Consider the following 12604-nt stretch of genomic DNA (forward strand, 5'->3'; position numbering starts at 1 on the left):
TGTCAATTCCTGTAATAGAAGTGATGAAATCAAAGTATACTTTGATAGGCATCTCATAGATTCCTTTACAATTTCTCTGAAAGAGAGATCATAAGCCTGATGAAACACTAAAACACTTTCTAGTCTTTTACTTCTTCTGTCCTATGTTACATTTCTGTGTAATGTCTGGTTTACTAGTTTGATCTAAGGAAAACTTTGCAAGAATATGGCATGAAAAGTTGTATGGAGACAACATGGTAAATGAAGATGCTATTGCTATATATAGGAATAGGGATAGGATAGGAATAGTGTTGCAGAAAGGGAATATAATGATTGTTTTAACTAGGATCTGAAGAGGTTGAATGTTTTATGGAGAAGAGATCTAGGAATAAGGACAAGTTTTGCTAATTGAATGTCTTTTCCTTCAGCATCTTATCCACCAGTGTCAAGCTGATTTTGTCCATGGACAAAGGGACTCTGATGATAGTTATAGTTCAAGAAATCTTACACTAAAATGGCAAATTAGATGCATTAGTTGCAAATTTTGGTCTAGACTATCTAGAGAAAGCTTTTGACAGATTAGGATGTTGTTCATTCGTCATATCTTAATGTCATATAATTTTTTATTGAGCTTACATATTTTTTCGGATTACTTGTGTCCCTAGCTTGGGTGAAACTGTGAAAGGTATTTGCAATCACACTACTAGAATACCAAATATATAATTATCAATAACAAGCACCAAAAAACGCTCTACAAACAATCCTTTCATCAAGATTTCAAGCTCAAAAACCCAAAAGCAGTAAAGAATTCACCATCTCTCTTTATATTTTCCTTCTGCTCAAGGGCTAGTTTCATTGCCTCTTCTCTCACCTCTGCTTTAACCACCTTTCTCACTCTCACTCTCATCAACTCCTCCAATGAAAGCACCCAATTCCTCCTTACAACGCTAACTCAACATCCATATCCCCCTTCTTCAATTCTTGTAAATGAAACCCTTTCAATGCCTCAACTCTCAAGCACTAGCCAACAAAAATCCGTCATAATTATCAATTAATAGCTACCATTGATTGATCAACGTTCTTTACGTGTTCCATTACTTAAATATGAGTAATGCTAGAGTCAAAACTATTTTGCAAATATTTTACAAATTGTTGATGTGGCATGCTGCACACCAGCTATTAAATACATGCATTATTGTACAATAACAGCTAAGACTAAATTACTCTTCCAATTGCTACCCATTTTGAAGAAGACCTTGCTAGTTCTTGTTCAAGAATTTTTAGGACCAAGTATCAAATTCAAACTATGTCATGGACATAACATTTATTAATTTCCACAATTAAATGTTTGCGAAAAATAATAATATTCCAAACATGCATAACTAAATGAATTTCAGTAATCAGTAAAAACTATTGTCTGTAAATCACATTTATCACTTTTTGTTAAATTTGTAACATGGTAGAGTGCTCCTAACTGTACACTGCAATGTTGTTACAGGTATGAAAGGAGAGAAAAAAATATATATGGACAAATTTTCATGATGGTAACAGAATTTGCTTTCAATGCAGTATCTATACATGCATGTGGTTAAGTCCAAAGCTCTGTACTTGTTTGTTTAGAAATCTTTCCCCTTAACAAGTATCTTTCAAACGCTTGCCTCAATCCTCCTTCCTTAAATCTTCGATGAGCTTCAGTAGCTCATCTCTCATTGTCATCTCCAAAGATGCATTAACTTGCCTCTCTATAGCAGAAATCCAGTTGCTTTCCTTGCCCTTCTTTTTACTTGAATGCCATTGACAGATTACTTTTGCAATGGCAATGACATAAAGTCCACAGTCATATCCATTTGTTTGTTGTGGTGTATCACATTCTATAAAGGAAGGTTCAGCATCAGCAACTGCCACAGCTTTGGCAGTTGCACCCACATCTTTCTTTTTCTTTGTTCTACCTTTGGGTATAGATAATGATACTGTGGTTGGTTTGGCAGCTGGGCCCATAAATCCCTTGACAGCCTCGTAAAGCTTCATAGCATGAGAATTATTTACTCCCTCCATGCTGTCATGATGTGAAAATGTATTGCTACTCCTATCATAAACAAGCAAACTCCAATGTGTACCACTATCACCACCACTCAGATCATCATTGTCGTTCACAGTGAATAGAACCAATTTCTTGCTTGATAATTTGAGGGGTTCTATGATATCTTTGAGAGCCTCCTCTTTGCAATTAGCAAGCCAGAAAGACACCGAAGGTGGAACAAGAAGGATATCGTTCAAGTCACATGAGGAAGACAAATAACTGAAGTAGAATGCAATTATTTGATCATTGAGATAACAGGGTCCTTCCAGAACATCCAAATCTGACACTCTTAAAATGATATCTTCATATGTCAGAACCTCTTTGTCATTCATGATTATGAATCTGCAAATAACAATAGACATGTTACATACATCATAAGAAGTAACATTCACAAGCAACACAACTCAATATATACCTCTCTCAAATAGAATGCATGTAAAGGAACAATTTTCACCTTTAGGATTTCACAAATTCACAATGACAGGTCATCAATATGATCTGTAAAAAACTTTTAAAATGTGGCCATGCCAAAAAGAGGAAAAATATGAAATAAAAATGCAGGCAAATGAGGATTGGTCACAGGCCACTTTTTTCCAATTGGATTAGCCCACATCAAATACCAAATTAGTACAGAAACACTTAAAACAGTTTGAAGCAAAGGGTAGCAATCCTTATGATGGATGACATCCCAATGAATACCAATGGGGAGAGGGGAAAAAAAAAGAGATAAAACATCTTTTTTGAACAAATAACATTATGGGCTGTCTTGAAAAGAGAGAAAGGTTTGTGTTAGATTAGACTAAGTGCACTTGGGGACTTTTAGACCAAGGGTTCAAAAGTAAAATTGTAAAGGAAGTTTGATGGTGCAGTAGGAAGAGAGATAATAAAAATAAGATAGTGAAACAAAAAACAAAAAAACAAAAAAAAATTCAAGAAGCAGAAGTAAAAAGAGACTATGTAGCCATGGCCAAAAAATACGATACATTTTACCGTAAATCAACTATTATTTTGTTATCCATAAGGGAAAAAAACTATAATTTTTTTCCCCTTTTGGATATGGTGACCTCATTTTTAACACTACAAGATTTTATCATCATACAAAAGCAATCCATAAACAAAATTAATTAGTACGACTAAAATAGAGCCTACTTAAGAAATATCTAAATCTAATAGACTAGAATGAGATCTAAAAAATTAAACACATTTTTAGGAGTTTTGGCAAATATTCATACCAAGCTTGACTAGAGAAGTACAATTAAAGGGGGAAAAAATTAAAAGTAAATTTCTGTACAAGATTTCTTCTGTTCTGTCACAGAATAAAGAAAGCTTCAGACCTCATTATTTTAATTTTCCTTTTTATAAGTAAATTTTACACCTCCTACACATTGCTGAGACTTTGAAATTCTTTGAGAGGCAAAATTTGAAAATACATGCCGCCACCCAAACTGGATTCATGAAAGGAAATTTCATACCAATCCTAAACCTGACATTAAAACGCACTAACTAAACTTGACCCAATATTAATACAAACATGACCGGCATATTAACATCAATCCTATTGGCTGAGTTCAAAGCATACCATAAAAGAAAAGCCTAAACCCAGAAAACCTCTAACTTGGGTGCTCAGAACACCTATTCCAAGAATCAAAACTTTTTACTTTAGTTTTGTCCCATAACCAAGGATAACCTAACACTCATGTAACTCAAGAAACTATTAATCCCACCTCAAAGAGGTTCCAAAGAACTTATCAAAAAAATAAAAAAATAGAGGTTCCAAATAACTTACATACATAAAACAACTTAAATATAAAATCCCTAAGGAGCAGTCACTAACACAACATAAATTGTAGGATTCACAAAAATCAAATTATTATTGAAACAGGGCCAACAAGGCTTATGTCCGTGTTGCCTTCGACTTCCAATATTTTCTCTATTGGGAACTGCTTAGACTTCTTGGATTCATTGAACTTTTGATAGTATTTCTGGTATTTTACTTCTTTTTTGTTTCTTTAGGGGTTTCACCACTTTTTTTGCGCTTTTTAATTAAATACTATTAATTAAAAAGGTTTTTTTTTTTTTTTAGCTACTAAACAAAAAAAAAAAAATCAAGCCACAATAAATTCAACCTAGCAAAGTACATGCCAAACAATACTCGCATAAAACTACAATTCATCTCAATCCAATCAACCCGATTCAAAACATTTCAGTATTCTCAAGCTGCTCTGACACTAATTGCCCACAGATCCGGCCATTTGTGAAATTCATTTGACTCACTTATAAATCCACAAATCTTGAATTTGATAAGAATTGAGTCAATGGACTACCATCTTTTATGTAAAGTATACTTACCAAAAACTATATGTATGCTAATTACCACAAGATTCTCAGCCCAAAAAATGGTTTCTCTCTAATTACTAGAATTCCCGAAAGGTGATCAACTCAAATATGTCCCCCGACAGATTTGGGGACTTAATAGGACAATAACCATTCTGTTTAAGGATATCCATTAGCAATTAAACCCAATTCAGATCACAGGAAAGCCATAAACATTAGCTTTCACTCTAATCATCTTCGGCTTCCAAGCCAATCTCTGTCATTTATAATGAAATTTCTAATCATAACCTGCACCGATATCACTGAATAATTTAATACTAATTACCAAAACATGGTCAAACCATATCATTTCAACACGAAATTCGATGCCTATGTTGATACCACACATCACATATCAATACCTTAATCATAATCAAACCATAGAAATATCAAAAGGGTTTATAGATAAGTGCCAGAATTTTACACAGCCACAACCTGAAAATCATTTTACATCATTGAAGATTATAGATAAGTGCCAGAATTTTACACAGCCACAACCTGAAAATCATTTTACATCATTGAAGTGTATAAAACATGCATACACACATAATTAGTCAATGAAATATACCTTAAAAAAATACAATTTTTAATGAAACCCATGAAAAACCCATAAGGAAAAAACAATTGGGTTTAACAAATTTAACAAAACTTTGAAACAAAATCTAAGAATTTTGATTATCTGAAAAATTAAAGTAACTCGGTTATAACAAGTACCTGAAGTTTTGATGTCCGAATCAGAAGCTACAAAAGCGTCGTCGATTTGGCACGTACAAGAGTTCACGTTCTCAAAGGCTTGGCGATCGAGACGGAGGGAGAGAGTGTGTGAAGCTAAAGGAGACTATTTAAGAAGATGTAATATTTGCCGCCACATAATATTATATTATATTGTATTTGTTGATATATATAAATTTATTTATTTATTTATTTTCTTTTCTTAATTGATTTGGGTTTAATTTTGTAATTTTTAAGTGGTTTAATTAGAAAGACTTTATTATTATTAGAGTATCAGCAGTGGGGCTTCTATATGCCAAATGTTAGGAACATTTGGCATTTAAGCCCCAAAACTGATCAGCAATGGGAAGGCCATATCCCATATGCAAAAAAAAATTGAGATTCAGCTACAGTACCATCTCAAATGTAAGATGGTACTGTAGCTGAATGGTTGAATGGTATAAAAAAAAAATACTTTTTTAATGTTTTTTAACCTGAAATTTCTCTCTCATCTTTCATTATTTCTCATCTTTTCTCTCTCTTCGTTCTCTCTTTCTCCTCTGCTCTGTCCTCTCTTCAGACCCAATACTCTTTCCAATACTCTCTCCGATCCTTTCTCATCCCTTTTATTGCTCTCTTCAGAATTGTTGTTGCTTCGTTCTGCTTTCTGCTTCATTTGCTATGGATTCCGATGGGTTTGTTATGGAATTCGATGAGGTTGCTATGGATTTGTGGGTTTCTGTGTTGATCTAGGCGTGAGGGTTATGGGTTGATCTGGGCATAGTGGTTGGTTGGGAGCGGTTGATGGTGGGTTTGGATCGGCGTGGATCGGCGTGAGGGTTGCGTTTGGATCGGCGTGAGGGCTGGGTTTGCTGGTGATTTTTCTGGATCGGAGTGAGGGCTAGGTTTGGATCGGCGTGGATCGGCGTGAGTGTTGCGTTTGGATCGGCATGAGGGCTGGGTTTGCTGGTGATTTTTCTGGATCGGAGTGAGGGCTGGGTTTGGATCGGATTTAGGGGGGGTTGTTTGATCGACGGGGTGGGTTTGGATCGGCGTGAGGGCTGGTTTTGCTGGTGATTTTTTTGGATCGGAGTGAGGGCTGGGTTTGGATCGGAGTTAGGGTGGAGGCGTTGTTTGATCGGCGAGCTGGGTTTGGATCAGTGGGGTGGGTTTGGGATCGGCGTGAGGGATGGGTTNGAGAGTGTGTGAAGCTAAAGGAGACTATTTAAGAAGATGTAATATTTGCCGCCACATAATATTATATTATATTGTATTTGTTGATATATATAAATTTATTTATTTATTTATTTTCTTTTCTTAATTGATTTGGGTTTAATTTTGTAATTTTTAAGTGGTTTAATTAGAAGGACTTTATTATTATTAATGTTTAGTTTTTCATTTAGTTTAGGACTTTGTGAAACTTTTTTTTTAGCTTTTAAGATTTTATTTCCTATGGGGTTTCTGTTTTAGGTAAGATTTTGAGTTATATTAGGATTGGATTTTAAATTCTTAGTAGTTCTTATAATTGTGAGCCTGTGACAGTGACATACAACTTCTGAAGAAATAGATAAAGAAAATACTAAATATTTTGCAAAAAGTATACCATTATTTTCTTAGTTAAACTATAAACAAAGTTTTTAAGTATTTTGCAAACATTGATTGGTGTTTTAGCCTTATAATAAGAGTAATCATTAATTCATTATAAAGTGAAGAAAATTATTAAATATTCCAAGAGTATCATAAATATATATTCTCCTCTCTCACGTAAATTGTGAGTCCCACCATGAATTTAATTAGTGAGACCCACAATTATGTGAGAGAAAAGAATATACATTCATAATATTCCGAAAGTATTCTATAATTACCCATAAAGTGAACCCTATAAATTAAAATTATATTCAATAAATAAATAAATAATAAAGCTTTTAATGTGCTATTGCAAACTGTATTATAGTTGAAATTTACGGTTAAAGAAGAACTAATGATATGAATTAATCTATTTTATTTTTATGACTTGGTGATAAGTTTATTATATATTTTGAGATGATTAGTATTTTTTGATGAATCTCTGAGATGATTAGTAGTGCTTGGTGATTGAGTAAATGTTACATTATTGGTGATTGAGTATATGTTACATTATTTTTTTCAAAATTTGTTTACAAGTGATTTTTCTTATTGTTGTAATTAGTTGAGAAGCCAAAAGCCTTGTAGTTGAACCAGCACTTCTCTATGCACAAGTGCTTAGGGGACTGGGAGAAAAGGATTCGAGTGGTAGGTTAGCAGTATGTTGTAATTATCTTTAAAAAAAATGGTTGAGAAAATGGAACATGAGATTAGCCTGACTTTTAACTTGGCAGTGGTTGGTTGATTCATAGGTTGGCCATGGATGTGGTGTTGGTTGATTCATGGGTTAAACATGGATGTGGGTTTCACAATATGTTTAGTTTTTATAAAGAGTATTCTAATCACTCCATACTTTATATATATATATATATATATATATAAGAGTTTCAACCTATGATATGTGGTGTCGGCTCATGATGATAGCTTTTTATTAGGCGAAAACACCATTTTAGTCCCTACATTTTGGGGTTACAGTCAATTTGGTCTCTACATTTTTTGTAGCAATCAATTTGATTCTTGTTATTTTCAACTTGTAATAAATTTGGTCCCTACCATTAACTTACTAATAAAAAATGCCTACGTGGCAAATGATGTGAACAGTTGGCATACTTGACGCTGACGTGGCATTAAAATAGTAATAAAAAAATAAACAAAAATTAATTAATCAATTTTGATGAAATAAAAAAAAAATTAAAAACCAAAAACTAAAAACATGAACCCAGATGATTTTGAATGTGAACCTGGATCTAGAAACACAAATCTATATAACTAAACTCAGATCTTAACCACAACAAAAAAACCAAACTCACAATATCTCTATTTGTTCCCTCACAACTTTCGTTTCATTCCACGAAGCCTAAAACCATAGCCATGAAGCCAAAAACCCAAACTCACAATATCTCCACTCACTTTCTCAATGTTATTGCAAAATTGTTCATCAACTTCAGTTCATTACCAAAAATTTCATAAACAAAAGAACGCAAAAAAAAAAAAAAAAAAAAAAAAAATCCCTTTAATATTTTCTATCACTTTCCTTTTAATGTTCCTAACTTTGTCCCTGGAATCATTTACACGTTAAGAAGAAATCCTTTTGGAAAATTTTTGATGGATTTTGTTTTTCCGTCAGTTTCATGAGAAAATCTCAAAGGTTCTATGTATTTGAACTGTTTTTGCTAAATTTCAGAGGGATTTTGTGGATGATTGAGATTTGAATAGGTTCTATATCTAGGCTCACGTTCAAAATCATCTCGATTCATGTTTTTAGTTTTTGGTTTTTAATTTTATTTCTTTTTTTATTTCATTAAAATTGATAAATTTATTTTGTTTATTCAAATGCTGATGGAGCATTTTTTATTATTATTTTAATGCCACATCAGTGTCAAGTATATCAATTGTTCACACCATTTGCCATGCAGGCATTTTCTATTAGTGAGTTAACGGCAGAGACCAAATTGATTACAAGTTGAAAATAACAGAAACCAAATTGATTGCTACAAAAATGTAAGGACTAAATTGACTATGACTCCAAAATTTATGGACGAAAATGGTATTTTCGTCTTTTTATTATCAGACCAATGCACCAATTGATTTTTGGTATAAACAAGGATTGAATTCTAAATATCTTATTTGACTACCTAACACTCCATACTTATTTAAATTATAATAATGTGACAAAATATGTATGAAGGAATTTTAGAATCTAAAAAAAAAAAAAAAAAAGTTACCTTAAGAATTATAAAAGATCTCGAGTAAATGTTTTAAGTCTTTTCATCACGAGTAATTTTTAGGTATTCTCAGAGCATAAAAAATGATACTTCCTCTTCTCACATTCATAGTAGGGTCTACCATGAATGTGCAAAGAGAGAGTACCAAAGAATTTTTCTCATTTGACACATAATTTTTTAAGATTTTCTTGGATATTATTTAATTTCAATTAATCTTTAATAAATAAAAAACCAAAAATTATATAAGGATGCAAAAGAAAATTGATTAATTCTAAATTGTTTGGCAAATTCCACTCATATTATGAATTAACATCATAGATAAATTTGAAATTCATTGAATGAGTGAGTAACATATAAGGTCTGTTTGGAATCCACTTATTTTGCTAAAATTGAAAACTTTTTGTTAAAAGTATTGTAGATAAAGGTAAAAATTAGCTAAAATAGTACAGTGGGATCCATGAATAGTATTAAAAAGTGTAGTGAGACCTATAAATAGTAGCAAAAATAAACTGAATAGTAAAATAAGTTGACAAAAATAATTTTTGCCAAATGAACACATAATATTAATATATAATATATGATTTTTTTTCATTTGTGGAATTTTCGGCAAACTCAGCATTTTTCCAAGTTTGTCGAGGTGGTGAAGTAAATTATTTGTTAGGTTCTAAGTACTTAAGAACTAATGTGTTAGAACTCTAATTTGTATTGTTGGTAAACCATGATCAAAACAAGTTTTTAGTCTTGTTTAAACTTACTCAAAGTGTATGCGTTTTATGTAAAGTTGGAATCGAGTTGCAGCAGAAGTTATAGTATGATTCTGCCTGGCTCGATCGATCGAGAATTAGACTCGACCAATCGAAATTTGATAGAACGTTTTTCTGCAAAATTTTCCAACTCAGCCCTAAACCTATATGAAGTGTAAGGTTTTATGTTTTGCCCTAAGTATAAAAGGGAAAACCCTATCCACGTTTTAAAAAGCTCATTTTGCTATGTGAGTGAATCTTTTGTAAGATCTAGACGTATTTGCCTTCACACATACTTAGGATTATCAAGAAGGAGAATTCGATTCAAGAACTTGATGATCATTCAGTTACTGCAATAAAGAGTTTAAAGATATGCAAGTGGGAGTGCTTGTACTTACTGAGAATCCAAGAAAGAAGTAGTCCGCAGACTCAGAGCTGTCATGTGATCGTGGTAGTAAGTTTCATACTTGAGGTAGTAATAGGATGTTAGTGATCCAAGTCGCTATTGTGTAAACTTTAATTCTTTCATAGTGGATTCAGTTTTACCTTAAGGATTGCTAGGTTAAATCATCCACAAGTTTTTACTGGTTTGGTTTCTTAGGTTATCATATTATTGTGTTCTTTATTTTCCGCACTTTACAATAATATGATGTGTTTGTGTTAACCTAGATCTGAAATTGAACTAAGTAATCAACTTGGCTAATTAACTAGGTTAATTTGTTGTGTTTGCTAGGGTCTAAAAATGTACAAGTGATATCAGAGCGGGTAGCTCTTTTGTGTTAGATCTTTTGATCTAAGAGTTGATCATTGATCCCTGTTATCATGGATAATTTGAAGTGTCTTTCTGCTCATGTTTGTGATAATTTGAATAAAGAAGATGCTGTTGTTTATGTTGATCTTATTGATGCCTGTGAAACTCTTCGTAAGAAATTATTGAAATCTATGAAAATTGTTAAGAAATTCAAGGAAGAGTTAAAATTGGCTAATCTTGAAAAAGAGGAATTGATCGTTAGATTAGATGAATCTAATAAAAAGAATGAATTTTTGATAAATCAAATTTCCTCTCATGATGAGAAGATGAAAAGCTTGGAATAAGAGTTAGTTGAATCTAAAACTAAAATTGAAAATTTGACTAGTACCAAGCCTGTTGTTGATAACAGAAATATTTCTTTTTCTCTTAAGCCTAAAATTGAGAAAGTTTATATCCCTCATTTCAAGAGGAATAATAACAAAAAGACTTATTTTTCTAGGTTAGACAAAGGTAAAAGTTCTGATATTGACGCTAAAGTTTCTAAACCTAAGCCTAAACCTATTGTTAGAAAGCATAATAAATCTGTTTTTGTGCCTACTTGTCACCTTTGTGGTGTTGTTGGTCATATTAGACCAAATTATTTTTTGTTGAGGCAAAAACCAAAATTTGAGACTAGAATTGTTGTTAGGAATACTGAAGTTCCTAAATTTGTTCCTGTTTTTCATTCTTGTGCTGTCTTCGGTCACATTCGTCCTAATTGTCATAAATTGAAATTTAAACATTATGTATTTCAATTTAAGATATGTGATGATATTTCTCCTGCCATAAATTCAAATAAATTGTTTCATATGCTTTTAAAAAATTTAAACTTGTTGGTTTATGAAAAGAAATTGCAGGATTTTAGTCTTTCTCAGAAAATTGGTGTAATCTCTCAAACACACTTTACTTCTCGTGGATTTTCACCTACAAAGCCGAAAACTCGTGCTATACGGGTGAGAAAAGACTTGCTAAGGTGAGTGTAGTGTACTTGTCCTTGATTTAATTCTTTCAATTATTTGTGGACATGTTTTGTTTCTATTTTTGGTTGTTTTGTTTTTTTGGTTTTTTTATTTTAAAAAAATCTAAAAACATTGAAAATTTTCAAAAAGACAAAAATATTTTATTTTGTGTCTAGTTTTATTTTTCTTGAGGATTACATGAATTATGATATCTCTCTCTTGATTTAGAACATGCTTGACATTGTGGAGAAACTTAAATAGTATGTGTTATATAAGTGCTAAGCTATTTCTGATTTTGTTTGAGTATGTACTAGTTTGTACATGTACTCAGGGGTTAATTGATATTTCTTGTTTGTGTACTCTTTATAGCTTAGTTAAGCACTATCATGCATAGCTTTGCATTGTTCATTTAGCACAATATGTGTTTTTTGTTTTTTGTCATAAAATATTTTTTAAACCAAAAAGATTTTTATGTGTTTTGCATTATTTTTCTTGCATTTATAATCAAGGTTGGTTATATTATGTTTACATAACATGTTTTATATACCTTGTTTAACTTGAATGAACTTATTTTATTGCATTGTACTAGTTTGAGTTTTGTAGTGCATGTTGTGTGGGAAGATATTTATAATTTTTAATCACATTGTCTTGATCTTGAAGTCACATGCCTTTAATTGTCGGACTTGAACTTTTTGAGAAAGACATAAATAATCATTTCACTACTGTTTACTAGCCAATCATTAACATCTTAGTGCATATCGTAAGATTTTGTACTCGAGAAACTGTAGCACATGCACAAAAAGAATATAAGGTGTTACCTCAGTTTAAATGCTAAAATTGGTGTGTACATTATCCCGACTATTTTAATAAGTTTCAGATCAATTAAAATTGGTGTGTACAATATGAGGCAAATCAAGAAAATTACATAATTACAAACTTTTATTCAAGGAGATGTGAGAATTATATGATATAACTCTTTAAGGGATAGTCTCTTTCGAATTTATGTGATGAATTTTGTAGAGATTGTGGTTGATTACTGTTCACATATCACCTCACATGTATCTCAAACTTTTACTAGTTGCACACACTACATAAGTTACTCTTTGCTAAACTTTATACAT

At 32.0% G+C, this 12604-nt stretch overlaps 1 protein-coding gene across 2 annotated transcripts; it reads right to left on the reverse strand.

Moving 5' to 3' along the window:
- Positions 1-1376: 1376 nt before the first annotated feature.
- Positions 1377-5296, reverse strand: LOC112039291 (NEDD8-specific protease 1). 2 transcript variants are annotated; one of them, XM_024072153.2, is made up of 2 exons: positions 5147-5296; positions 1377-2401 (listed from the first exon to the last, which is right to left on the reverse strand). In XM_024072153.2, exon 2 carries the CDS (start codon positions 2389-2391, stop codon positions 1639-1641), a length of 753 nt encoding a protein of 250 aa, XP_023927921.2. In that variant the 5' UTR covers positions 2392-2401; positions 5147-5296; the 3' UTR covers positions 1377-1638. The 2 variants fall into 2 exon arrangements, with proteins under 2 accessions (XP_023927921.2, XP_065626440.1); XM_065770368.1 differs by lacking the exon at positions 5147-5296 and adding an exon at positions 5001-5087.
- Between the last annotated feature and the right edge of the window lie 7308 nt (positions 5297-12604).

This window comes from Quercus suber, unplaced genomic scaffold (genome assembly GCF_002906115.3).
Source record: "Quercus suber isolate HL8 unplaced genomic scaffold, Cork oak 2.0 scaffold_30, whole genome shotgun sequence".
NCBI classification, from domain to species: Eukaryota; Viridiplantae; Streptophyta; class Magnoliopsida; order Fagales; family Fagaceae; genus Quercus; species Quercus suber.

Coding starts and splice junctions, on each gene's coding strand:
- LOC112039291 (XM_065770368.1), bottom strand. CDS start 5,032: ATGGGTTTCATTAAAAATTGTATTTTTTTAAG. Junction 2,402..5,000: donor AAAAATTGTATTTTTTTAAG/GTATATTTCATT, acceptor TGTTATTTGCAG/ATTCATAATCATGAATGACA.